At 41.0% G+C, this 27727-nt stretch overlaps 1 protein-coding gene across 1 annotated transcript in view; it reads right to left on the minus strand.

Annotated features, from left to right (window-relative positions):
- The window catches only part of LOC308099801 (protocadherin-15-like), a gene marked incomplete at its 3' end in the record, with an annotated part of 359052 nt that overhangs the window by 81063 nt on the left and 250262 nt on the right, over positions 1 to 27727 (minus strand). Inside the window, exons 20-23 of the mRNA XM_080448598.1 lie at positions 26322 to 26525; positions 25832 to 25933; positions 20959 to 21189; positions 10320 to 10436 (exon numbers count right to left, since the gene is read on the minus strand). Coding sequence (XP_080304724.1) covers positions 10320 to 10436; positions 20959 to 21189; positions 25832 to 25933; positions 26322 to 26525 — 654 coding nt within the window. The remainder of the gene's footprint in view (positions 1 to 10319; positions 10437 to 20958; positions 21190 to 25831; positions 25934 to 26321; positions 26526 to 27727) is intronic.

The raw sequence follows: 27727 nt of genomic DNA on the forward strand, positions 1-27727 counted from the left end.
CCTTCAATGCATGAGAGCTAACTGACCTTCTTATCACCTGACAGGGGAGAGTTTCCCTGGTTGGACGTAGCGCGTGGAAGGAACACGTTATTCCAACCAGTTCCTTTCCCCTCCATCAGGCGCCCCGGCTGGCCAGGGGGAGGCAGTAAAACCGACTTGAAATATTCTTTTAATACCCCTTGTATCAAATATGATACAACAAATAAATGATACAAAGGAATGTAAAAAAAAATAAAACAAAATCAAAAATGTTTTAAGACCCAATAAAGTGTCCCTTTTCAAAATTTTGGAATTTTCTGACCTTTCCTTCATAGTTCAGGTTCTAGAGGGTTAAGGGAATGGCTAGTAGGACAATAACAAGCTGGATATCGGTCAGCGGTCATTTTTTGGGGGGATATCAGTCATGCAAGTTCCTCTCCCTCTCTCTCTCTCTCTGCTAAACAACTCTCAAAGCTTGTCAGGATCCGTCATTAGGCCTGACCCCTCCATCACATCCCCTGCTAATAAATCACTATTACTCCCTGATTAATACCTCTTCACTTTCCTTTGGAATTAACCCATCAAAACCGGGAGAGCATCAGTGTCAATTAAAATTTTTGCGTTGGATATTCAAAAAATAGCAGATCTACTGTACAAGCTCACAGTGTGTCACTTCGTGCCGCGCTGCAAGCTTTTTTCTTGAAAGTGTTTGAATTTTTTTTAACCCAAATCTTCTTCTGGGGCCCCTGGCACAAAACATTTTCAGATGGGGGCGTCCGCGGCCAAATACACATCAATTTGGGGGTCCTTGGCACGAAAAGGTTTGAGAACTATTCATAGAATCGGCCTCAGGTCTTAACCCATTCAATCCGGGAACGCATCTGTGTCATCTTAGATTTGAGCTGTAACCATTATTTTATACTTTGGCTATTCAAACATAGCAGATGTACAAGCTCATAGTACGGCACAGAGTGCCGCACTACGAGCTTGTAGATCTGCTATTTTTTTTAAACTCATTTGTGCAAATATTTGAATATATATATTTTTAAAGCAAACATTTGTAACTCAAATTCGCTTTAAAAAATACATATTCAAAGATTTGCACACATTTTTCACGATAAAAAAAAAAGAAGCAGATCTACAAGCTCATAGCGCGGCACTCGGTGCCGCGCTATGAGCTTGTAGATCTGCTATTTTTGAATAGCCCAAAGAGATCTAAAAATGACACAGATGCGTTTCCCGGATTGAATGGGCTAAAGGGTTAAAGCACCATTCACAACCAGGCCTCTGCTCTCCAGTGCAACTCACTTACATTCCTTAATGAGAGCTGGGACTTTAATATGACCCTTTGATTAAGATTAATCACGGTCCCTGATTGCTGATTATCTGCAGGGCTATCTTCTTTTCAAGCTACATGCGTCCCCTCTGGACCCCCCACCACCACCACTATTACTACTGCTACCGCGGACTGATTCTGAATCATCTTTTTCACAGCACTGTTCCCTATGGGCTCGGTTATTTATGTAGAAGCAGTGGTGGAAAGTAACTAAGTACGTTAACTAAAAAAAAAAGTACTGTACAATTTTGAGGTATTTGTACTTATTATTATTACACAACATACATTAACCACTTCAGCCCCACATGCATTTTGGCCATTTGAAAATATCAGATCGACAAGCTAGCAACGCGACGCATTGCGAACTTGTAGATCGTCTATTTTGAAATGATTTTTATACAATTGAAAACTTGAAATGGGACATTCTGTATAATGAGTACTTTTACTTTTGGTACTTTAAGCACATTTTGATGGCAATAATTTTGTACTTTTACATGTAACAGAGTATATCTACATTGCAGAATTGATACTTTTACTTGCGTAAAAAAAAATATATACTTTTCCCATCACTGTGTAGAGGTAGCAATACCACAGTGTCAAATATAATATAACTATATATATATTTTTTTTTAATAAATACTCTGTTACAAGTAAAATGCCTGTATTAAAAATTACTTCAGTGACTTCAGTAAAAGTCCAAAAGTACTGGCATTAAAATACACTTAACAGCACCAAAGCAGAGTGAACTTGTAAGAGCTGCCTGATATATCGGCTATTTCCGAATAGCAGGAACAGGATAGAATAGGGCTTCGGGGGTTAATGTATGTCCTGACCTGCATTCATAATCTATATCTGCAAAGTAAGTACTAGTAGTAACTAAAAGCTGTCAAATAATTGTAGTGGAGTAAAAAAAAAGAGTAAAACAGCTGCCTCTGAGAATGTAAAGGAGTAGAAGTTTTTATAACGTCTTTGTCGGGTGTTTGTCAGGATTCAAAAGTAGCAAAAATATCAGATCGACAAGCTAGAAACGCGTCGCTTTGCGCCGTGCTTTGAGCTTGTAGATCTGCTATTTCTGATGCTTTTACGTGACGCTGTAGTATGATCAAGTAGGGCGTTCATTTACGGAAAAAAAAACACAAAAGGTTATATCGAGAGTGGAGATAGGAGGTTTCTGCCCGACAGCAACGATAAAGAATACTTGAAATACTCAAGTAAAGTACAAGTATCTAAAACCACTTGCCTACGCTGGCCTGCTTCCACACCCAGAAGACGGACTAAAAGCTGGGGTTAGAAAGGAGAGCTAAGCCCCCTAGAGGCCTGCATCCCTGGAGGATTATTCACATAAATGTATCGCAGAGAGGTTGACATCATTTCCATTTTGATATTTTCAAAAGCCTTGCATATAGTAGAGATAGCTTTAGTAGTGATGTCTTTTTCTTTCCTTGTTAACTTTGAGCGTAACACAGCATTGATCTCCCGTTATGATACCCAGCCTGAACTCTACGATGCGGGCTGGATGATTGGCCAGACATACTTGGGTCATGGCCAATCTAGCTTGGAGTGCATTCATGATAGAAATACAAATGTCTATAGATTAGCTTGTTGTTCTCAAGCCTGTCCAATGCCTTTATAAACTCAGTCACTCAGTGGTGGAAAGACACTCTTAAAGGGATAGTTCACCCCCAAAATGACTTCGATTAGTCACCATGGAGACTTGAATTCATGGATATTCTTTTGTTTTTGTCACATTCCTAAACCAATAATTTGATGACCGGCAGCGGTTCCGGTAGGAGACACAAATAGTCTCCTTTGTGTCTCCTACCGGAACTGCTGCCTACCGGTCCGCTGGTCATCAAATTATTGGCTTAGGAATGCGAAAAAAAATTATAAAACGTATCAGTTTTTTTGGGTGTGAACTAACCATTTAAGTCTATGTCTATGGGTTTTTATAAATATTGAACCAACGAAAAGCATTAACAAGAGCTTGTGACTAAATAATAACTACATTGGATCCATTGGAGAACAGGTTCTTTTTTTTCCATTTACTGAAAAGTAACAGTTTTGGAGTTGCAAGGTTTCCACCCGACATCAATGATTTGTGTTTTGTTGTTGTATTGTTTTTCTAAACACTAAATAGTTTGGGTTTGTTGTTGTGAATGGCAAATGAGACTCTCTCACACTTTGGAAAGGTATGAAGCACTGTCCCTGTGAGCTATGGGAATGATAATGTGTCCCCGTGGGCTATGGGAACAATACTGTGTAAACAACAGATAATCAGACAGCTGCCAGCAGTGTACATATCAATAACAGGCACTGGATAATATAAACAGTATTGGGGGAAAATATATATTGTGATACTGGGCTATCGATTTTTTCTTTCTTTCTTTCTTGTTTACATTGTAATGGAGTTTTATAATCAATGATACAGTAGCACTTTCTTCTTTGTTTTCTGTTTTTCTCCAAATAAAGAGAGAACAGTATAACACGTCTCCTCTCCTCTCCTTTCCTGGGCACCTGAGAAGTCTGGCCACCTCAATTTTAAATTGGCTATTGTGAGGCCATAAAATAAATGTATGCTTTGGAAAATGGTCTGAAATAATGTAAAGTATACATGACTTCACCATGCTTGAACATTTGACATTTAAGGCCTATTTATTTCAACAATTGCTACAAACCTGTGTATAGCCAGTCAGCATGGCATAACAACAATAAGTTGAATGGTACATATTGGTCTGATAATGATTTACAATGCATGTTCAAATCATGTATACTTTCCAAAGCATACATTGCATAGTAAGTATGCATACTAACTCTAACCCTGTTTTTTTATAACAAAAAAAGAAAAGCCAATTTCAGATTGAGGTTCTCAGACTTGCTAAGGTGTTTGTATCCCTCTTCTGCAACTCTGAGAGCGTACAAATGGAACCAAATTTCCAGTGGTGGAAAGTAACTAAGTACATTTACTCAAGTACTGTACTTAAGTACAATTTTGAGGTATTTGTACTTTACTTGAGTATTTCCAATTTCCAATACTTTTACTTCTACTCCACTACATCTCAGAGGCAAATATTGTACTTTTACTCCACTACAATTACTTGAAAACTTTAGTTACTAGTTACTTTTCAAATATAAATTATGATATTACGAAACATACATTAACCACTTTAGCCCTATTTTATACATAGGCTATTTGAAAATAGCAGATCTACAAGCTCACAACGCGTCGCTTTGCGACGCGTTGTGAGCTTGTAGATCGGCTATTTTCAAACATTTTTGTACTTTTACTTTTGGTACTTTAAGTACATTTTGATTCCAGTACTTCTGTACTTTTACTCAAGTAAATTTAGAATTCTGGACTTTTACTTGTAACAGAGTACTTCTACAGTGCAGTATTGATACTTTTACTTAAGTAAAACATTTGAGTACTTTTTCCACCACTGCAAATTTCCATTTCCAATTTGCACACTCTCCATGGCCTAATGGATAGCGAGCTGGATGTCCTTGAATTAAGAAGAAGAAAAAAAAGGTTTGCGAACCACTGTTTTCTTGAAAAAGGCCAACATGTCTGCACTCAATACTGTGTGTTAGTAGGCCTCCAGCAAGGTGGGATCTCACCAGGGGGTTGTGGTGTGGGGGGGGACTCACTGCAGCACACATAAGATATAAAGATGCCTGTCAGCACAAGCAGTGGGGGGTAAGTTGGCTTTTCAGTGACAAGATCACTGTCGTCTCCGTCGGGTGGAAACCTTGTATGTCCAAAACTGTTACTTTTCAGGATTCAAATTCAAACACAGCAACAGTAGCAGATCTACGAGCTCGAAGCGCGGCGCAAACTCTTGACGCTTTTGTGTGACGCTGTAGTATGATCAAGTAGGGCGTTAATTTACAACAAAACCACAAGAAGTTAAAGTATGGAGATATGAGGTTATAGTAACTGCTACATGTCTGTAGCCTGGCATTGGCCAGACTGATAACGTGGATTCACTTTCACGTTCCTCCCCGGTATCAGTCTGGACTTCGGCCCATAGGGAGCGAGTATGAGAAATCAGATTTTTTGTAATGCTTTTCACTGTTGTATGGACAGCAGTTGAAAAGCAGTCACTGGTTGGCCCGATCATTTTCTGATTTCTCATACGCGCTCCCTATGGGCCGAAGTCCAGACTGATACCGGGGAGGAACGTGAGAGTGAATCCACGTTATCAGTCTGGCCAATGCCAGGCTAACATGTCTGCCCCTTCCCTGGCAGTGGGGGAATTGTCTGTCTGTGAGCTTGTGGATCGGCTATTTTCCTCTGACTGTTTGCCTGTGTTCACCCCATGACGACTTGGCCCAGAACAGGGAGGCTACAGTACAGGCTTCAAGTTGTTAAAGGTAGTGATGTGGCAATAGGTTTTAGTTTGCGGTGGACTGCTTTTATGGCTCACTGATGCACAGTCCTGGATGTTGGACGGGGAGATAATCCCTCCGGGCCCATGATGAAAACAAGATGTGAGCAGGTTAATCTGGGGAAAACGCAGCAGGACTCTGATATGACGCACAGCAGCAGCGGGAGATCGGACAGAGAGCAATGTGAACAGATAGTTGTTACATGTCTCATGTTAGTTGACCTTTAGGGCTGGGGAAAGGTGATTGGCTAGTTTGAGAATGGATGCAAAAGAGTTGACCAATCAGCTAAGTCCAGGCGTCATCACCACGCTGGCTTGCGATGGAAGTGTTTATTTTGTTTTGCCCCAGATGTACAAAACAAACGGTCAATATAATGAATATTACCAGAAACATGTTGATCTAGCCCCAAATGTATACTAGTGAACTCCTAATGTGCCATAGTGTCTATGCTTAGACCGATTGAAATGACAGTATTTCTGCATGAATTGAATCAGTGTCCAACCTATTCTGATGAAAACCTGGAGACTGGCAAGTCAGTCATGGGTATACTATACAGGCATCAATGCAGCATGGTTCCGCGTTGGGGATTTCAATAATTGGATCTTATCAGTCACTGCTTTCATCACACATCACATGAACATTATCATTTATTCTATATTTTTAATACATCTTTTTAAATCAAATATGGCAAGACATGTCCGTGTACAGTGTGTGCCTCTCTCTCTCTCTCTCTCTCTCTCTCTCTCTCTCTCTCTCTCTCTCTCTCTCTCTCTCTCTCTCTCTCTCTCTCTCTCTCTCTCTCTCTCTCTCTCTCTCTCTCTCTCTCTCTCTCTCTCTCTCTCTCTCTCTCTCTCTCATGGTATTGTGTAACATGTATCATAATCGGTATATGAGATCTTACAGTGACCCACATATTGTGATACGCATTATATCGTGAGGTCCTTGCTATTGCCCAGCCCTATCGCCCACCACTGCAGAGGCCACGGTTTGATTCCCGCCCCCGCGGTGCCCTCCGGCTTGACCGGGTCAGTCCAACGAACACAACTGTCAGTGTTCGCAGGAGAGAAGCCGGCAACGGATTCCTTGGATGGAAATTCCTTGCTGTCCTACGGTGTTCTCCCAACGCAATCATTCGTCCATGTCTGAAACCAAACTTTGCCAATCGCAGATTTGAATGGCTCATTTAACAAGAGCTGAGCACGTCTTGTGAAGCAAAAAAATACTTCGGGAGACGGATTGTGGAGAAGTGAGTGAGCATGTAGAAATGCTGACTCACTAAAGGTCTATAAAATATTAACCCATTCAATCCGGCAACGCATCCGTGTCACTTTAGATTTCTTTGGCTATTCAACAAATAGCAGATATACAAGCTCATAGCGGGGCACCGAGTGCCGCGCTATGAGCTTGCAGATCTATTTTTTAAAACAAATCGTGAAAATGTGTGCAAATCTTTGAATGCAATATACATTTTTAACTCAAATCTTTGCTTCTGGGGGTCCCTGGAACAACATATTTTGAGATGGGGGTCCGCGGCCAAATACATGTCATTTTGGGTGGTCCTTGACATGAAAAAGTTTTGAGAACAACTGATATTATAGCAACATACTGTAAGTTAAAAAAAAAGGAAAAAAAGCTGTTAGGATTTAGAAGACATTTGTAGAATCCACCAGAAGCAAAGATTTGAGTTAAAAATGTTCGCTTTAAAAAACATATACATTCAAAGATTTGCACACATTTTTATATTTTATATTATACAAGCTAATAGCACGGCACTCGGTGTAGATCTGCTATTTTTGAATAGCCCGAAGAAATCTATAAAATGACACACAGACGCGTTCCCGGTCTTAAAGGGTTAAGGTGGGTTGCACCGCTAATGAAGGCACTTTCAGTTTGTCACGGCGTCGATGACGCAGAACCAAAATATTCCGGGGGAACAAAATAACCTTGTTCTGCGGTATTTATTAGCCCCTGCGAAGGTGTCTTTGTTTTATCCTTAACCCATTAAGACCTGGAATTGTGTCATATTTAGATTTGAGCTAAAAAGCATTCTTTTACACTTTGGCTATTCAAAAATAGCAGATATACAAGCTCATAGCGCGGCACCGAGTGCCGCGCTACGAGCTTGTAGATCTGCTATTTTTGAAAAATCGTGAAAATGTGTGCAAATCTTTGAATATATATATTTTTTAAGCGAACATTTTTAACTCAAATCTTTGCTTCTGGGGGGTTCCTGGAACAAAATATTTTGATGGGGGTCCGCTGCCAAATACATATCATTTTGGGGGTCCTTGACATGAAAAAGATTGAGCACCACTGATATAGAAACATACGTTTTTCAGAATACTGTTGAGATTTAGGAGACATGTAGAATCGGCTTCAGGTCTCAATGGGTTAATGGCCTCGTAGCTTCCTATTGACAGATCGAAAGTCGGGCCGTAAAAGAAGTCATAGCGGTGTGCCGTGCCGCATTCGAAACAAAACACACAAAAAAACTACCCTATCCATCCCTTCTCAACAACAATGATTACCTCTGCTCCTGTGTTGCCTCTGTTGTAAGATGGCAAAAATAATTTCTGAGCACCAACTATGGTGTCACACGATGTCTATCCTGGCGTACTGTATGTGTAATTTCCTCCTCCACTTTAAGCAGACAGGCAAAAAGGGAAATACTTCACAGCACAGCGACCCCCAGGAGAAGCCTCGCAGATGGATTATAAGGTGGAGAAACTGAGGCGGTGCGGCATAACCACGCTGTCGGGCGCAAACCTTGTATGTTAAAAAAAAAGTTACTTTTCAGGATATGGGGGGGAAAAAATAACCTGCGTTCCCAATGGGTCCAGTGGAGTTATTGTTTAGTCCAGTGGTTCATGTCAAGGACCCCCAAATTGATATGTATTTGGCTCACGGACTCCCATCTGAAAAGGTTTTGAGCAAGGGACCCCCATAACAGAAAATGTATGTTAAACAAAAAAAATCCACATTATTCAAACATTTTCAAAGATTTTCGATATTTTTCAAAGATTTTCATAAATAGCTCGCAGCGTGGCACGAGGTAATGTACTGTGAGCTTGTACATCTTCTATTTTCCAATAGCAAATGTTTAAATCGATAAAGTGGTTAAAATGATTGTGATGCTATATGAACTACTATAGCTGGGGACCCCCTGGAAACCCCCCCCAAGGACCCCTGGGGGTCCCCGGGCTCGACTTTGAGAACCAATGGTTTAGTCAATAGTCACAGGCTCGAGAGCGAGAACAGCACATCTACAAGCTCACAACATGTTGCGATGTGACATGAGCGTGAGCTTGTAGATCAACTATTTTCACTAGTTTTGCGCGGCACTCTTATACGACGAGCTAGGGCATTAATTTAGGGAGAAAAAAAAACGTTGAACTTGGAGATACAAGGTTTACCGGCCGACAGCGAGTATAAGTATGTGGGATGGAGGGCAGATGACTCATGCATGAGCACCAGAGAACATGCGATGCTCATGTCAAATTAACTTTGCTATCTGTGCCATCTTTATCACTATGGTAACTGGCGGTGATGGAGATTGTGGAAGTGCCTGTTAAGACACTTACAACCTGCGGCGGCCCTATTTTGGGCATGTCATTATTACAGGACAACATTTTCAAAGAAAAAATAAAAGATATTCAGATTTTTTTTAAATAGCAAAAAATATCAGCTTGTAGATCAGCTTCTTTTGGCTATTTTTTAAATGGGGCGTAATTGGTTTATAACCACTTTCAACCTGCTGTCCCTTCTTTGGGCATGTCATTATGTTAAACATTTTAAAAAATATCAGAAATTGTAAAAAGAAAAAAAAAATATATATATATATATAAGCACACAATGAATCGCATTGTGACGTGCTGTGAGCTTGTAGATCAGCTGTTTACACACCACACTAGAACAACAACTAAATATAAAATAGGGCTTATAGTTGAAACGCACGTCCTTTACATCAGTGGTTCTCAAAATGGGCTCCAGGGCTTCCATTAGGGCTCCCTAATGGAACCTTACAGGTCTTCTTTTTGTACTTCTATTTTGTTTTTCTTTTGTACATATTTCTTATGTCTCATACCAGTAACCTGTAAACTGATTGTATGACGTTCTGTATAGTAGTGTATATCTGTCTGTCATCATGATTTGTGTGCGTGGGAACTCATTTTAAACAAGCGTAGTGCTTTACGAGTTATCCAATTTAGTAGACCTTATATTGTGAATTGTACTTCCATGTACTGTTTCTCATGTCTTTCTAAATAAAGTACATCAATCAATCAATCAATCAATCAATCAAACACACTCTCAGGGTTATGGGGATCCTTCAAATTAACACGTTTGAGAACCACTGCTGCAGGTAAGACAGCTAAACTTTTCCATGATCTTTCCTTGAAAGTTCCCTGAAAAGTCAGTTTCCCCCACTACTCAGGCCTGATTAGTCTTTGTTTGAAATTATACCATTTCACACCTGGCAAATGTCACACTTTCTCCATGAAAAGGTTTGGATTTCCTACTGATCTGCTCATGAATTGCCACTGGCAGAACCTTTAAAATTCTCAAATGTTGCATCTGTATGTATCAGCAATGATCACGTCAACAGTCTCAACTCACTCACCTCAGGGTCCTGGTCATTGGCCCGGACTCTTGCGATGAGGGTCCCTTTCTCTGCATTGGGCGCCACCATGCCCCCATACATGTCTTTGGTAAAGATGGGGGCAAAATCATTCAAATCCTGGAGAAAAAAAAAGACAAGAAAGGAATGTGAATTAAATAAAAACAATATACAGGGAACTGTTGTTATTGCTGATATATTGTCGCTGTCAGGCAGAAACCTCTTATCTCCAAATTTGAATTTGAATCCTGAAAAGTAATAGTTTTGGACGTACAGTATGAGGTTTCCATCCAACAGAGACAATATAATATGTAGATACAAGGTACAGTATCTTGCACATTTGTCAAGTTTATGTGACAACTTGCTGCTTTTTTTCTACATCGACATGGCTATGCCTTTATTGCACATTTACTGCATATACCTCAATGCACATGCATACTCCATTTTATTCTTATCTTATCGTAGTTTTTATTTTATTTTTTATTATTATTTTACTATTGTCATTGTTGTTGTAGCACAGCACATTGTGGACCTCACACAATGTGCATTTGGCTCCTTGTACCTGAATGAGTAGCTTGTGACAAATAAAACCTTCCTGGTTCTTGAATAGTTTTTACAACCCAGCTGTATGGAGGAGGATCACAGCCAGTGTTGCCATTTCCGCTTATTATAAGTGACTTCTTTTTTCAATAAAGTCGCTTGTAAATATTGGTAGCTTGCGGGTTGAATTTTTTTGGGGCTCGTTTCTAAAAGTGTAGTTGCTTATTTGGGCTTGTTTCCTAATGTTGTTTAAACCAGTGGTTCTCAAACATTTTCATGTCAAGGAAACCCCCCAAATATGTATTCGTTCGCAGCCCCTTATCTGAAAATATTTTGTGCCAGAAACCCCATATAAGATTTGTGTGAAATGTTCCAAAATATTCCACTTTTTTTCTCCAAGTTGTTTTGGAAAATAGCAGATCTACAATGCCGATGTATATAAGTTTAAAGTGCTCTTGGCCTAAGTCGCTTCTTTTGGGCTTGTTTTCATGAACCATGGTTGCTTATTTCTCTCTCAAAATCTGGCTAGACTAATCACAGCGTCTGTAGGCACGGCCCTGTCTCTGAACTCATGTGGTTATGAGGAGGGCTCAGGGTAATGTGGAAGCCAAGATATTGCCACGGTGATGGATAATGCTAGGCCAATGCGAGGGTCAAACGGAATATGCTAGTAAATTAATTTATCACTAGCTCCTTCACCGGTGCTGTCTGCATACTGAATGGGAAATATTGGAAGACGGGAAAATTCTAATTCTGTGGGAGCTAGGGCATTCACAGAATAGTCGAATATTCGAATATTCGAATATCAAACCGACTATTCGACTATCAAACCACTATTCGACTATTCGAAAAAAAAGAATTTTTTAGTGGCTTTTCTAGAGCAGACATGCAGCTGTGAGCTCTGGTGTGACGTCAACTCGCATTCCTTGAGTCGAGTCATCAATGCAATTGAAAAAAAAAAAAAAAAAAGAAAAAAATTAAAATTTTGTTTTATTTTTTTATTTTTTTATAATCAAATCGAATAATCGAATATTCGAATACTTTTGGGTCGAATAATTCGAATACCATAAATCACTATTCGTTAATGCCCTAGTGGGAGCTACTGCACTTTGTTTGATTTAAATTAATATATGGGTGAACACTGAACAGTCACTCCAACTAAACAACATAATTGATTATGAAAAAGAATGATCACTTATTTACTAAAACTATGTAAATAACTAGAATAGAGCCCAGAGGGACCCCAGTCAAACAAATATCTAGGATTTAATGGTAGGGTAAGTGATATTTTTGGGTTAAAACAAAAAGTATTTTGTTAAAAGGTTAAAGCACTATATTCTGATAGTAATCATTGCTATATAGTGTTTGGTTCAGTAACAGGAGTCTCCCCGTCTCTCCAGCTCTTTAATAAACAGAAATTTCATTTTCTGGTAGGTGTCAAACTCTCAGCCAATCAGGAGAAAGTACCAATTTTTAAGCTTCATTTTTATAGTGTTCCAGTTCCAATTTTGCATGCTCATTTCTTAGTGTCATCACTTCCAATTTCACTTGTTTAATCTGTATCCTGATTGAGTTCTCTATCCTGATTGGATAAAGTTGGAAATGAAACTGAAACTGAAATGAAAATGCATTTTCTGATTTATAAAGAGCTGGAGAGGATGGAGACTCCTTTTACTGAACAAACACTCTATAGTAATGAGTACTATCAGAATATAGAGCTATTTAACACTTATTTTAAACAAAGAAAATCACTTACCCTACCTTTAAGTGGTAAATTAACAGCTAAAATACTTTACTACCCATGATTTGGTATAAGGCATAGACATGCATGCATGGTGCAATGCATCTCATCCTATGCACTGCAAATGCATACACATAATGTAATAATAAACATGTACTTTATACCTTAGTACATGTATGTGTATTTATATCTAACGACATACAGTACAGTATAACTAGTATACTAAAATACTGCTATATATTAATCATAATTGACTGTTGATACACCCATACATACATGACTACTATGCCAATTCTACTGGTGATGTATTGCACCTGACATTAATTTATGCCTGGTAAGTCTTTAAGTCTATTTATATGGCTTTTAATTGTGCCTCTATTTCTCTCTAATGACTTATACATTATGCACACCTGACTTGACCAGCCCAAGCGCAGAGGGCCGGGTCTGTCAATATAAAACTGTCTTTTATATTGTTATCCTGTTATAACTAGTGTCAACCTGCTACTTATCCTGTTCTTGTCCCCTACTGTACATGTGTCAATTGTTTCATCCTTACTGCCGTGCTGCAGCTATGAACATTTGATTTCCCCTCGGGATCAGACAGTCTGTCTGTCTGTCTGTCTGTCTGTCTGTCTGTCTACGTCTGTCTGCACATCTCATTATAATTTTTCCATTGTAATTTTCCCATCTCTTTTGTACATTATAGCGTTTGTATTTGCTGATTACATGTATTATTGTGTTAATCTTGTTATGCTATGTTGATGAATTGAATACAAAGACCACAACGGAAACAAGTCCCCAGGACTTTTTTGTGTGTTATCCTTTGAGGCCACATGTTGTTTTTTCTGACTTAGAGTATAATCACTCAATCAATAATTTAAAAAATACACACACACACACACGCACACGCACACACACACACACACACACACACACACACACACACACACACACACACTTATTTATGTCCACATAGTGCAGTCAGACAATAGGAAAACAGCCAGTTACAAAGTGCCTAGACGGCAGAGCATTGTTACATACAATACAGTTGACATACTTGTCAGGCACAGCTGACATCAATCATAGATAAAAGAAACAACGCCTCCTCCAAACTGAGCGGCTTCCTATAATAGCTGATACTGAGCAGTACCTTGCTAACTGTTTGGGCCTCCTTTTGGGGAGGCCGGCCATTTGAAGACCCCTCACAACCAACTTGTGCACGTGCCCTAGGCCAGTGGCTCTCAAACTTTTTCATGTCAAGGACCCCCAAAATGATATATTTGGCCACAGACCCCCACCTCAAAATATTTTGTTCCGAGGACCCCCAGAAGCAAAGATTTTAGTTAAAAATGTTGTCTTAAAAAAAATATATATATATTCAAATATATATATTCAAAGATTTGCGCAAATGTTCACGATTAAAAAAAAATAGCCAAAGTATACAATAATGGTTAAAGTGATTAAAACGATTGTGACGATATTAACTTATTTAGCTGGGGACCAGGGCTGGTACCCCGCCAAGGACCCCTGGGGGTACCCGGACCCCACTTTAAAAACCAATGCCCTAGGCTACCAAAGACAAACACACACACACACACATGACTACAATGTGTCCGCAATGTCAAGGCAGAGACTGGAATCCACCTGTTCCTTGTGCCATGAGTACTCCGTTTGTATTTATTTCCATCAGTGGTGGAAAAAGTACTCAAATGTTTTACTTAAGTAAAAGTATCAATACATCAATGTAGAAGTACTCTGTTACAAGTAAAAGTCCGGAATTCAAAATTTACTTGAGTAAAAGTACAAAAGTATTGGTATCAAAATGTACTTATAGTACCAAAAGTAAAAGTACTAACATTTTTGAAAATAGCAGATCTACAAGCTTGTGAGCTTGTAGATAGGTATAAAATAAGGCTATAGTGGTTAATGTATGTTTTATCATTTATATCTGCAAAGTAACAATTAACTGCAGTTTTCAAATAATCGTATTGGAGTAAAAGTACAATATTTGCCTCTGAGATGGAGTAGAAATAAAAGTATAGACGATTGGAAATACTCAGTACCTCAAAATTGTACTTAAGTACAGTACTTGAGTAATAGTTACTTTACAACACTGATTTCCATATTGTTTGGTGAGGCACACCGGATAAACAGTCTCAAAATACAAAATCATCCGCCCACGTTTCCGACGTCTCTTTTATTTATTGCTCAGCAAAGGCCTTAAGAACACTGTAAACGCACAAAAAAAGCAACCCTGAGACAGCTGAATAATCCTTCTCCAGAAGACTGAGACATTATTATTACCACTCATACACACTATACTGTACTGTTATACGGACAAATGGATTCTCTGTGGTTAACGAGGCTGTAGGACAGAATGACTGATGTCTCAATAGTCCTTTCAGGATTCATATTCATCAAGTGCTTACTTGCCTTCACATCTCTCCATAATAAAAAAAAACACTTTATCACAGGAATTTGCCGGTGAATAGCAACTAGCAACGGCAAAATCTTCATCATGATCATAACTGCTCGTTGGTTAAAATATGTACGCTACGTCGGCTCTGTCGGGTGGAAAGTCTGGAAACCTAATTTGTCCAAAACTGTTACTTTTCAGGATTCAAATTCAAAAATAGCAAAAGTAGCAGATCGACAAGCTCAAAACGCGTCGCTTCGCGCCGCGTTTCGAGCTTGCAGATCTGCTACTTTGGATGCTTTTGTGTGACCCTGTAGTATGATCAAGTAGGGCGTTAATTTAAGAAAAAAAGTTAGAATATGGAGTTAGGGCGCGCTCCCACCAAGAGTTGGCTGGCCGCTGTTTGCAGAATCTGCCAATGCATTGTCAATGCAAATGCGTTGATTCACGCAAGAGCAGATTTTTCCGCTTGTCGCGCAGACCTTGCGTTTATCTGCTCTCCGCGACTAAGCATAAAACTGCTGGAGGCAGGCGCAGATTTTCTCCCTCTGTCCAATCGGGTGAGTCGAAGGCGGACCGTCTCAAGACTCAGGAAGCAACATGGTGCTCAAGGCAGCAGGCACAGGCGGTGTGGGCTACGGGGAGGCTCCTGAAAGTGAGTGACAGGCGCGACACTCCCGTTTTTTAGAATCCGCTGGCTGCAAAAAACTGTGGCCGCGCACAACCTGCGTTTAACAGCGGCCAGCCAACTCTTGGTGGGAGCGCGCCCTTAGGAGGTTTCTATCAACGATATAATACCTAGAATACACAGAAATTAAAGGCCAATTTATGCTTGGAGTGACAAATGTCGCATGATGAAAGTGACGTCAAAACGAACAAAATTTCTCAGGTGGCATACCTCTGGAAAAATTACACTGACAAATTCTGGTACTTCCGTTAAGACACTCAACCAGCTAGGTTGCCCAGTGTGGACTGCAGGCAAATCCACTTTGTTTTCTGATCTTTAGGACTGACTGTCCACATTGTTATTTACGAGTGATCAGATTGGATTTGTGTATTCAGACACCGTCGACCTCTCTGCTTTGGTTGCTATGACAACAATTCCGAATCAGAATGCTCACAACGCGTTGCATTGCGACGCATTGTGAGCTTGTAGATGTGCCATTTTCAAAAAAAAATCTTGAATGTGAAAACTTCAATATTTTAAAACTATTTTCACAACACAAATCTTCAAAATATTGTCAGATGGGTGTCCGCGACCAGATACATATTAATTTAGAGGTCCTTCACATGAAAAAGTTTGAAAACCCACGGATGGTACTGTAATTAGCCACCGGGATTCTGAAGAAGCTGGCTACAGCACGAGCGTCTCTCCATGAATGAAAACGACATTGTTATTAACCTCACCTCAAAGGCAAAAAAAACAAGAACAGAGGGGTTGAATTCGGAAGATTCAGTAGGAGCGGCGAAATACACAACAAGTAGTACACACAATCCATCACCGCCACAAGGCATCGGACGGAAGAGACAACAATGTACCAAAACAAAACATTGGGAAATCAAATGCGAGCGACTTCAAATAACCCCCCGGAGAGGCACTGCTGTATGAGGGAGAACAGAAGAGTCAATAGAATCAGGACTGTCCCTATATCCCTGGTCGCCCAGAGCGCCTGCGTTTGGCTGTGAATCCATTAGGCTCACTCTAATTCATGTCTGTCGCTTCAAATAGTAGACATGAGGGCCTGATAACACCCGGCTCTCCACCTCGCCTGGTGTTTATCAAGTAACGCGTACCTGGATCAGTGTTGCCAGATTCTGTGAGAGAAATAAGCAGCCATGTCTAGGAAAACAAGCCCAAACGAAGTGACTATAATAGGCCACATGTGCACTTTAAACCTATATACTGACTGTATACATACAGGCTATTTGAAAATAAACATTCTATCAACACAAATCTGGTGCGGGGCTCCCTGGCACAAAAAAAAAGAAAAAGATGGGGGTTAGGGACAAATACATATTAATTTGGGGGTCCATGAAATGACAATATTTGAGAGAATATTTGAGAGCCCAAATAAGCAACTACACTTTAGAAACAATCCCCAAAAAAATGCAACTACCAATATTTACAAGCAACTTTACAGCCTAAAGTCGCTTATAATAACCAGACTTGGCAACACTGATACTTTTGATACTTTTGTGCGACGCTGTAGTTTGATCAAGTAGGCCGTTACTTTACAAAAAAATGGAGATAAGAGGTTTCTGCCCGACAGCAACAAAATGCACTCTCTCTGGGCAGGTGGTCCTTATCGGAGGAGAAAGATAGCCAGTCTACAGGTAGACAGGCTTGAGCTTGGATGCTCAGCCGCTTGTTGTTGCTCCCCTGGGAGTCAATGCTCCGTGGAAAACATTTCTCTATCTGACAACAAAGTGTTTGTTGTACAACTCAGCGCTACACATTTACACATCCAAGATCACTGGAGTGGATGAATCGCATTATGCCTTGAGATTAACATGCATGCACGCGCACACGCAGAGATATGTCAACACACAAACACGCACACGCAGCGATACATAATACATAACACACAGATGCACACACACACATACAATAAACACACGCACACAGCACGCACACGCACACACACACACACACACACACACAGGTGCAACAGGAGGTGTTTATAATCCTTTGCTTTGGATTCAGCTGTTAATCTGGTGAAAGGTTGGGAAAGGGAACACAAAGCTGCTGAAAACCCCCTGACATGACACCTGACCTTTGACCCTCACACCACTGATAACGAGTCATTCAGGCCCTGTGGATCAAGGAGGATATCGCCTCGTTGGGTGGAAAAACCTCATTATGAATACACTTTTCATGGCAGCCATATTGACATGAAATAGCAGGTTGCAGTCACTTCTTACCAATTATACTAATTAAAGGTTCAGCTCCATTTAGTGTAGCAGAGCTTTTAGCATTAGCATTTAGCCAACATGCACAATAGCAGCACTCTGACTGTTTGACCTATGTACAACCTTAATTAGTATCACTGCTGGCAATGGCTGTTTACCCATATTCATGTCAAAATGACTGCTGTGAGAACAACAAAAGGCCCTAACACACTGCCAGCACCGGACACACGCGTTACCACACACACATTGTTTACAACGGCCGGAGCCACACTGGAGGTGTCAAATGGACGCGCCAAAACCTGTTGACACATCTCTCAAACCTCGTTCTATTTTGGCAGAGACCCTCTAAAATGAGTTGAAGCAGGTGAAGTCTTTTTTCAGGGGGTCCGCTCATAATTCTGACGTCCCATTATTCTGACGGTTAGGTAAGTGTGAGGTTATAGGGATAGGGAAATTAGGGTTATAATGCAGAATAATGACATGGCACCCGCTTTCAGTGTGTAGAGGCCAAAAGAAAATAAAAAACTATTCAGACTTGTGTGAGGGCATCACTGGGGCGAGCAATTATGTCCAGGACAAATACATTTTTACCTCGGTTGATGGAACATTAACTATCTGAGAGTAATGTCTTGTGTATTATAGCTTAGTCTGCCCATAAACCCATTAAGACCTGAGGCCGATTCTACAAATGTCTTCTAAATCCTTATAGTTTTCTGAAAAAAAATATGTTGCTACATCAGTGGTTCTCAAACTGTTTAATGTCAAATACCCCCAAAATAATATTTATTTGGTCGCGGACCCGCATCTCAAAAGTATTTTGTACCAGGGATCCCCAGAAGATTTGAGTTTAAAATGTTCGCTTTAAAAGAATATATATATTCATAGCGCGTGCTATGAGCTTGTATACTACTATTTTTGTAAAGCCAAAGTATAACATAATGCTTTTTTGCTAAAACTCTAAAATGACACAGATGCTTTCCCAGTTCTAATGGGTTAAGATCGACTCTCTGCTTTCTTCCTGCAGTCAGTCAGCACGGGGGACTGTTTGAAGAACACGTCTACCATCTTATTATCTTGGAATCATTTTCAGTTCCTTGCCTTCAGTAGATTGAATGCGTATAATGCAATTCAAAACACTGGTGATGCATGACCTACAAGGCAAGTCAAGGGCATGGCACAGGCACCCCCCCGTACCTCCAGGACATGATTCAGCCCTTCCCACAGCGAAAACAGGACATCTGTCACCTCCCTACGACATCCTGGCTATCTCTCCACGCGTCTCCAAGACTCCCCTCTCAGTCAGGACTGCATTTTCTGTCACCGTTTGAAAACTCACCTCTTCATATCTACCTCAGCTCATCCCCTCATTCCTTCACTTCTTGTAGCCTATTTTGACAGATGCTAGTTATACTATGCAGATATACTACTTGAGTCGTGATTTTGCTGGTAAGTCATTCAGTGCTTTAAGCACCGCCTCTGGTGGTCAGCAGGGATGAAATTGAACAATAGTTACGTAAGTAACTACTGTACAGTTCTATGAATCCCAAATGACCGCCAGAGCACTCTGTCTCTCAGAATCCTCGTGTTCTCGTGAGAAGATTCTGTAGGAAATGATCCCTTGATGAACCCCGGTAGTTATCTCTCTTCCGGGTCATCCCAGGGGTAACAAGTGACATTGTTGGTATAAATACTTGGACTGCACACATTCAGTGCTTTAAACACCGGTCATTCGGGATTCATAGAACCGTAGTTACATACGTAACTATCGTTTTCTGAGCATATACATGCGTTATTTTATCATTTTTAAATATATGGCTTAAGTGGTTATAATAATACTGTATTTTTGTGACTTTGGGTCCTGGGAAGACACTTTAATGTATGTTTTGGGTCTTGAGCTGAACAGTTTGGGAACCACTAGCCTCGAGCTCCAGGCTTTTATTGCTTAGTTTTGCTAAAAAATAAAAGCCTGGCCCAACCATAGCCTGTACTGGGTATGAGGAAGTGTTTCACTTCCCAACCAACCAGAGTGCAGTGGGCGTCGCTCGTAATGTTGTGTTAACGGGGCGGGGGTTGACGGACAGATCGGTGAACCAATGGGGATCAGGCGCAATCTCTCGCCGGCTCTAGCACCCGCCCCTCTATACACGAAATCAGGAGCGTTGGGGCAGTCTAGGGAACCACTAACTGTAGACTATGTTTTGCTATAGGCATACAACAAAGTACAGTACAGGGTCGTAAGGGGTTATGGTGTTAAAACATCCTGGCTGAGATGTGTAAACATGCAGTTCACATTGAATACAGAGCAGATGTGTAAAGTGGAACACAGTTCACATTGAATACAGAGCAGATGTGTAAAGTGGAACATACAGCACAAGCACCGCAGTGCAGGACTGCATGCGAACAAACCCCCAACGGCCCTTCTGGGGATTGTAAGCATGATGCGGCCCTGCATTGCACAATGCCAGGCAGGCCTTGCTTAAGTAAAAGGATCACATCACAATGCAGACATACTCTGTTACAAGAAAAAGTCCTGTATTCAAAATTGTACTTGAGTAAAAGTACACAGTATATGTATTGGCATCAAACTATACCTAAAGTACCAAATGTAATTGTGCTCATTGTGCAGAAGGACCAATTTCACGGTTTTTTTTCACATTATTATTTATTTATTTTTCTATTGGAAATGTGTGAATTTTGTCAAAATTACAAGCTCACAATGCACCACAATGCGAATGCTTGTGAGCTTGTAAATCTGCTACTGGAATTTGGCGGAAGTACCGCCCAAATATGTTACGTTGAGGCATTCCGGGGGGAAGCACATGCAAAGGAAGTCCCATGCTCTGCATTAGGTGGTAACCAGGCTTTTCTCCTCGATCATGAGAAAAGGCTGGCTATAGTGGAGTAGTAACGCATAATGTATCAAAAGAAATTACATACTCAAGTTAAGTAAAACTACCTAAAAATTTTGTACAGTTTGAGTAAAACATACTAAGCTACTTTCCACCCAGTGACTATACAGTAGGCTCTTACAGTACCTTGATCTGGACAGTGACGGTGGCTACTCCCGGGGGCATGCGTCCTCCCTCATCTCTGGCCTCCACCTCGAAGGTGAAGTTGGCCGACAAGCCCAGAGTGGCCAGGTCCTCGAAGTCCAGGGACTGCTTCATGGTGACCCGTCCGGTGATGGGGTCCACGGAGACCAGCTGCTTGGCCGACTCGGTCTTGATCCGGTACGTGACATTGGAGTAGAGGTCTGCGTCTATCGCCTAGGGGAGGGGGGGTGATGGGACAGCAGAGGAAACAGAAATGTGAGAAGAATACATGGCAAGAGATGGGACATTATATTTATGGCCTTCTGGCTCCGGCCTACTAGGGCAGTGATTCTCAACCTGTGGGTCGGGACCCAAGTGATTTTGGGCGGGTCCAGATTAGCTTAATGTGCAACATTGTTTTTCTCACTCAACAGTAAACAAACCAACATACAGTATAAGTGCACAAAGGGTATCTGCACATTTCTAAAGTCACAATTTAATGACTTTTAAGACCTTTTTAATTCCAAATTGTGAAATATTACGTAAGAAGGAGGCAAACGTTGTGAAAATAGCCTATCTACAACCTCACAACGCCTCAAGGCGAGTGAGATGTACCGAGTACATTTAGAATTTTGAGCACTTACAGAGTGAGGAAGCATTTTTAGAGTTTGCACACTCACTTGTAAACCTGTTATGCAAAGTAGCCATTTGGGTAATTGGCTCATGAATCGAGGGGGGGGGGGGGGGCGTCCTAGCGTGCACACACGTGGGAACACCGTGGTGTCGCGTGAAGAGCATAATAAGAGCATGTCATGTTTGTGACGCCCACCTCTCCATAATAAGAGCATGTCACGTTTGTGACGCCCACCTCTCCATAATAAGAGCATGTCATGTTTGTGACGCCCACCTCTCCATAATAAGAGCATGTCATGTTTGTGACGCCCACCTCTCCATACTAAGAGCATGTCATGTTTGTGACGCCCACCATCGCCCGCACGAGGGATTTTTTATATACCGTCTCTGTCGGGTGGAAACCTCATATGTCCCAGTTACTTTTCAGGATTCACATTCAAAAATAGCAAAAGCAGCAGATCTACAAGCTCAAAACGCTTTGTTTCGTGCCACGTTTCGAGCTTGCAGATATACTGCTTTTGTGTGACGCTGTAGTAAGATCAAGGGCGTTCATTTACGAAAAAAACACAGAAAGTTAAAACATGGTAATAAGAGGTTTCTGCCCGACAACGGCGATATAGGATGTCGATATGGAATTGGTGCATGCAGTGGTTTTACGTATAGACCACAATGCTTAGCAGCTGTACAATGGTCTCCTTGGCAGCTTTCGGTTCAGCGTTACACCGACAATACATTGGAACACGTCGTGTTCTGTTCATAATTGCAAACAAAAGGTGACCGCGCTGTGGCACCTATAGTATATGACGCGCTCATGGGAACACATACGCACAGAGAGAGACATGGCCTTCAGTGAAAGAACATGTATCATTAACCCATTCAATCCGGGAACACATCTGTGTCATTTTAAGATTTCTTTGGCTATTAAAAAAATAGCAGATCTACAAGCTCATAGCGTGGCACCGAGTGCCACGCTATGAGCTTGAAAAATCTTGAAAATGTGTGCACATTTTTATTCATGGTGGTCCCTGGAACAAAACATTTTTGAGATGGGGGTCCACGGCCAAATACATATCTAAAAATGTTTTCTAAATCCTAACAGTATGTTATGCTTATGCTATATCAGTGGTGCTCCAACTTTTCCATGTCAAGGACCCCCAAAATGATATGTATTTGGCCGCAGACCCCCATCTCAAAATATGTTGTTCCAGGGAACCCCACAGAAGCACAGATCGGAGTGAATATTTTTCGCTTTAAAACATTATGTTACTGAATATATATTCAAAGATTTGCAAAAAAAATCTGATCTACAAGCTCATGTATTATCTGCTTATAAATCTGCTATTTTTCAATAGCCAAAGAAATTTTAAAATGACACAAATGCGTTCCTGGTCTTAATGGATTAACACCAACGCACTGAACATGACTACGGTACTCCATGCACAGGGGTGGACTGGCCATTTGGCGTACCGGGCAAATGCCCGGTGGGCCGCGGGCCAGTGGGCCGCTGGGCCACCCAAAAAAAAAAAAAAAAAAAGAAAAGTTTTTTCTTTTTCTTTTTTTTTTTTTTAATCAAATATTTTTGCTCCCGTTTTAGGATTATTACGGTCATTTCAGGGTCGTGTGGCCCAATTATTAGTTACGTTAATGTTTGGGCTGGGATGCTTTCCAGCAGGGGCCTCAGTGCGGCTGCAGAGTTCATGTGCAGGGCTGGGCTGAAACAGTGAAACCCCCCCCCCCCCCCCCCGTTGACAAAACGGTCCGGGGGGTGGTGGGCCGGTCCGGACCAAAATGCCAGGGCTGAATTTTGGTCCCAGTCCGGCCCTGTCCATGCACCAACGGACACAAAGAGACGAAGGCACCGTTTTTATGTTACTGCATGTCTGGCAGAAACCTCTTATCTCCATATTTTAACTTTTTGTGTTTTTTTCATAAATGAATGCCCTACTTGATCATCCTACAGCGTCACACAAGAGCATCAAAAGTAGCAGATCCACAAGCGAAACGTTTTGAGCTTGTGGATCTGCTACTTTTGCCGTTTTTGAATTAGAAAAAGTAACAGTCTTGGATATAATGTGATTTCCACCCGACAGCGACAAAGTATTATCATTGGGCCACGCCCCCTGGTGTGAATTTATTTCGTCATCAAATAATCCCCAAAGGAAGGGGTTTGGTTGCTTCTCCAAGCATTAAAATGGCCGCCCTCCAAGTAAATGTTGGCCTCATCTGCAGGTCATCCAAGATAACAGTGGTAGGCCATTACAGACAGTCTGATACATATATGCTGATGCATGTATATACTACAGTAGATGTACATTCTGAATCGATACGAATAGATACACACAGAGGGGCGGGATGCAGACAATACATTCACTATCACCGAACCTCAGAGGGGTATTCAGCAAAGCTCGATATAAAGGCACGGAGATAATGAGAATGAATAAATTCAAGGCCTCTGGATCAAAGCGATAAAAAAAGGCTTTCATTGTGAGAACACTTGCAGGTAAAGTAGCGCAGATGCACAGGGAATTTGATTATTCACTGATATAATATCGTCTCCGTCGGGTGTAAAACCACACATATCCAAAAGCTTTTCAGGATTCAAATTCAACAGTAGCAAATCGGCAAGCTCCAAACGCGGCACAAATTGTGGATCTGCTGCTTTCAATGCTTTTGTGTGACGCTGTAGTATGATCAAGTAGGGCGTTAATTTATGAAAAAACACAAAAAGTTTAAATATGGAGGTTTCTGCCCGACAGAAACGATATATATTTAAAAAGTACATTTAGTACATCCGCTTTGGAGGGTGAAACTGTGTGTGTGTGTGTGTGTGTGTGTGTGTGTGTGTGTGTGTGTTACTTGAGTACTTCATCCACCACTGCACACGCCATACACAACTCACCCCCACCCCAACTTTCTACCCACCCATAACCACCACATCCCCCCCAAACTAAACCCCCATGAGCCTGATGCCTGACACTGAGACGGTTTCAATCAAGTTACAACACTTTCCCTGGTTCGTGGAGCGTTACGTTAGTGATTGTCGAGGGGGAAGACCCAAAAAAATAGTATAAAATGTGGTTCAGACTCCTGTCAAATGAACAAAACATATTTTTTTGCTGCTGCCGGGCGGAAACCAAAATTGTAACTTTTCAGGAAAAAAACAAAAACAAACAAAACAACCTGTAGAACCGATGGATCCAATGTAGTTATTATTTAGTCGTAAGCTCTTGTTTATACTTTTCATTGGTTAATTATTTGTAAAATTTGACTGACTTAACCCCTTAAATTTTCACTTTCAAAATGTTTCCAAAATAGCGAGAATAGCACATCGACAAGCTCACAGCGCGACACATCGCGACACGTTGTGAGCATGTAGATCGCCTATTTTTGCTACATTTGTGTGACACGGTCTATGACAAAGTAGTAAAGAAGAAGAAAAAAAACATACAAAGTTGAAATATGGAGATATGAGGTTCATTCTGCCCGACAGCAACTAAATCCAACATTCTGCTTTTTACGACGATTTGAGAGCGCAGTTTATGTTTGATTCTTTAGTGCTTGCATGTGGAAATGCTAAGTGCTGCAGCCTGGGAGCATATGCCGTTTTAAAACTGCTGCCAAATGAAGTTAAAGGGTGGTAAAACTGTGTTAATGCAGCAGCTGCTGAACGCATCGCTGCTGCCCACCCCTGAACAATAGGGAGAGAGAGAGATTTCTCAACGTGGGGTACGGGGACCACCAGGGGTCTAAAGTGGACGCACATGGGTCTGTACTGTAACTCTGAGTGTGTACAAATGGAACCAAATGGACCCGAAGGGTCCATTTGGTTCCATTTGTACACTCTCAGAGTGTACAAATGGAAATTAACACTGAAAATGTTTTTGTGTCCTTGAAATTAAAACGGTTGAGAATCACTGAGCTAAACTAAACAATAGTGGAACCCGAATCTATATTGTAAACACCCCTGTGTTTATTCAACTCAAAAGGGTGTACAAATGGAACCAAAATGTTCCGTTTGGTTCCATTTGTACATCCTCTGAGTTACAGACCGGTAACTCCGATGACAGGCGTGATGTTTTTCTCTCTGTAACGGTGGAGCATGCAGTGCACTCCACCAGATGAATAGATGCTTGGATTAACAACGATCTTACAAACAGATGTGGAGGGTTATCTTTTCGCACGGGATAGCCGACATTAAATCGGATGACAGGAGGAGAGACAGGGAGAGGAAGACGAGACTCACGCTGAGCGTCAGGATGACGGTGCCCACGGGGCTGTTCTCTGCCACGTTCACCACGTACTCCTCCTGGGAGAAGATCGGGCTGTTGTCATCGATGTCTGCCACCTGGAAATGGGTATATATATAAAATATAAAATAGGGATCAAGTGGTTCATTGATTCGTTGCTACAGTATATACTTTTTTTAATATAAAGAATATAAAAAAAAACATGTTTCTAGGTGATTCATCATTAAAACCCGGAAAAGCGTGTCATTTTCGATTTTTAGTGTTGGCTATTAAAAAATAGCATAGCCCGCAGCGCGTCAGTTTGTGCCGCGTTGCAAGCTTGTACATCAGCTATTTTTTTTTACATTTTTGAAAAATGTTGAAAGTTTGAGAACTACTGATTTAGAAGGTATTTGTAGAATCGGCCTCAGGTCTTGATGGGTTAATCCCCAAAAATGCATCAATAGAATATAATAGAAAATAATCAGTAGTTGTATAGCTCTAGACCTGGATGTAGAGGGTGAGCATGGTGCGTCGGGGGTCCACCGCCCCGTCGGAGGCCTCCACCACCAGGTCGTATCGGCTGGTCAGCTCCCGGTCCAGCGGCACCAGCGTGTAGATGCTGCCGTTCTCGTTGATGGTGAACAGGTTCGGGGGGCTCACTATCCTGTAGAGGACCTCCCCGTTAGACCCCCGGTCTGGATCCGTAGCCTGGGGACACACAAAGGATTCAGGGGGGGGGGGGGGGGGGTGTTACAAACTTGGATGCTAATTTAGACAGTGGTGTAAAGTAACTCAAGTACTGTTACTTAACCCATTAAGACCTGAGAAGATTCTAGAAATGTCTTCTAAATCCTAAAAAAAAATTGAAAAAAAAACCCAAATTTTTTTTTTTCTCGATTTTTCAAAAATAGCAGATCTACAAGTTCATAGCGCGGCACTCGGTGCCGCGCTATGAGCTTGTATATCTGCTATTTTTGAATAGCCTAAAGAAATCTAAAGTGACACAGATGCGTTCCAGGTATCAATGGGTTAAAGACGGGGTGCAGTGATTTTCAGTGATTCCCCCCCCCCCCCCCTAAAACATAATCATCAGGTATTATGGTTATACTAGGAGGAAGATTTTTAAAAAAAAGTGTACAGAAAGTGTTAAAATTATGTTTTTATGTGGGCACGCCTCCAGTTCATTAAGTATACCTGGTTCTCACCTTAGCACCTCCTCCACCACCTTAGCACCACCCACCTGTCCTAATCCCTCCTATGAGGGGGAGGGTATATTTTTACTGTGTCATTAAATGGCTGTTTTTCTATTGGCACGTTTGACCCTCAAGGTTTTTAGCCTCCAGGAAGAAACTCAAAATAGTCAGAGAAGACATAAAACACCATAAAAACACCACCAGGGGGCTTAATGAAGTTCTATCAACCTCAGAGACACATGAAAAACAGAAAAAGTGCAAAACCATGGCACCACCTCTTTAAGTACATTTTTCAATACTTTTACTTCTACTCCACTACATCTCAGAGGCACATATTATACTTTTACTCCACTACAATTATTTGAAAACTTTAGTTACTTTGTAGATTTTGATTATTATTACAAAACATACATTAAGGCCATTTGAGCTCACAATGTGTCGCACCGTGATCGGGAAAGCGTCTGTTTTTTTTTTAGAAATTGCTATGTGTATAGCAACAGGATAAAAAAAATATTTGAATACAAAAAAATTGATTCTTTTCTGAAACCGTAGGTTAGGATTTAGAAAGCGTTTTGAAAATCGGCTTCAGGTAAATGGAATTATACTGAAGAATAGGACAAGAACTATTACTGTACAATTATTGAATGACTTATTTTTGTAACTTAAATAAAACAAAAATCATCCCAGAACTTCACAGGTTCTGGACAGTTTCAGGTT

The sequence above is a fragment of the Gymnoscopelus braueri genome (assembly GCF_963280865.1).
Source record: "Gymnoscopelus braueri genome assembly, chromosome: 14".
NCBI lineage: Eukaryota > Metazoa > Chordata > Actinopteri > Myctophiformes > Myctophidae > Gymnoscopelus > Gymnoscopelus braueri.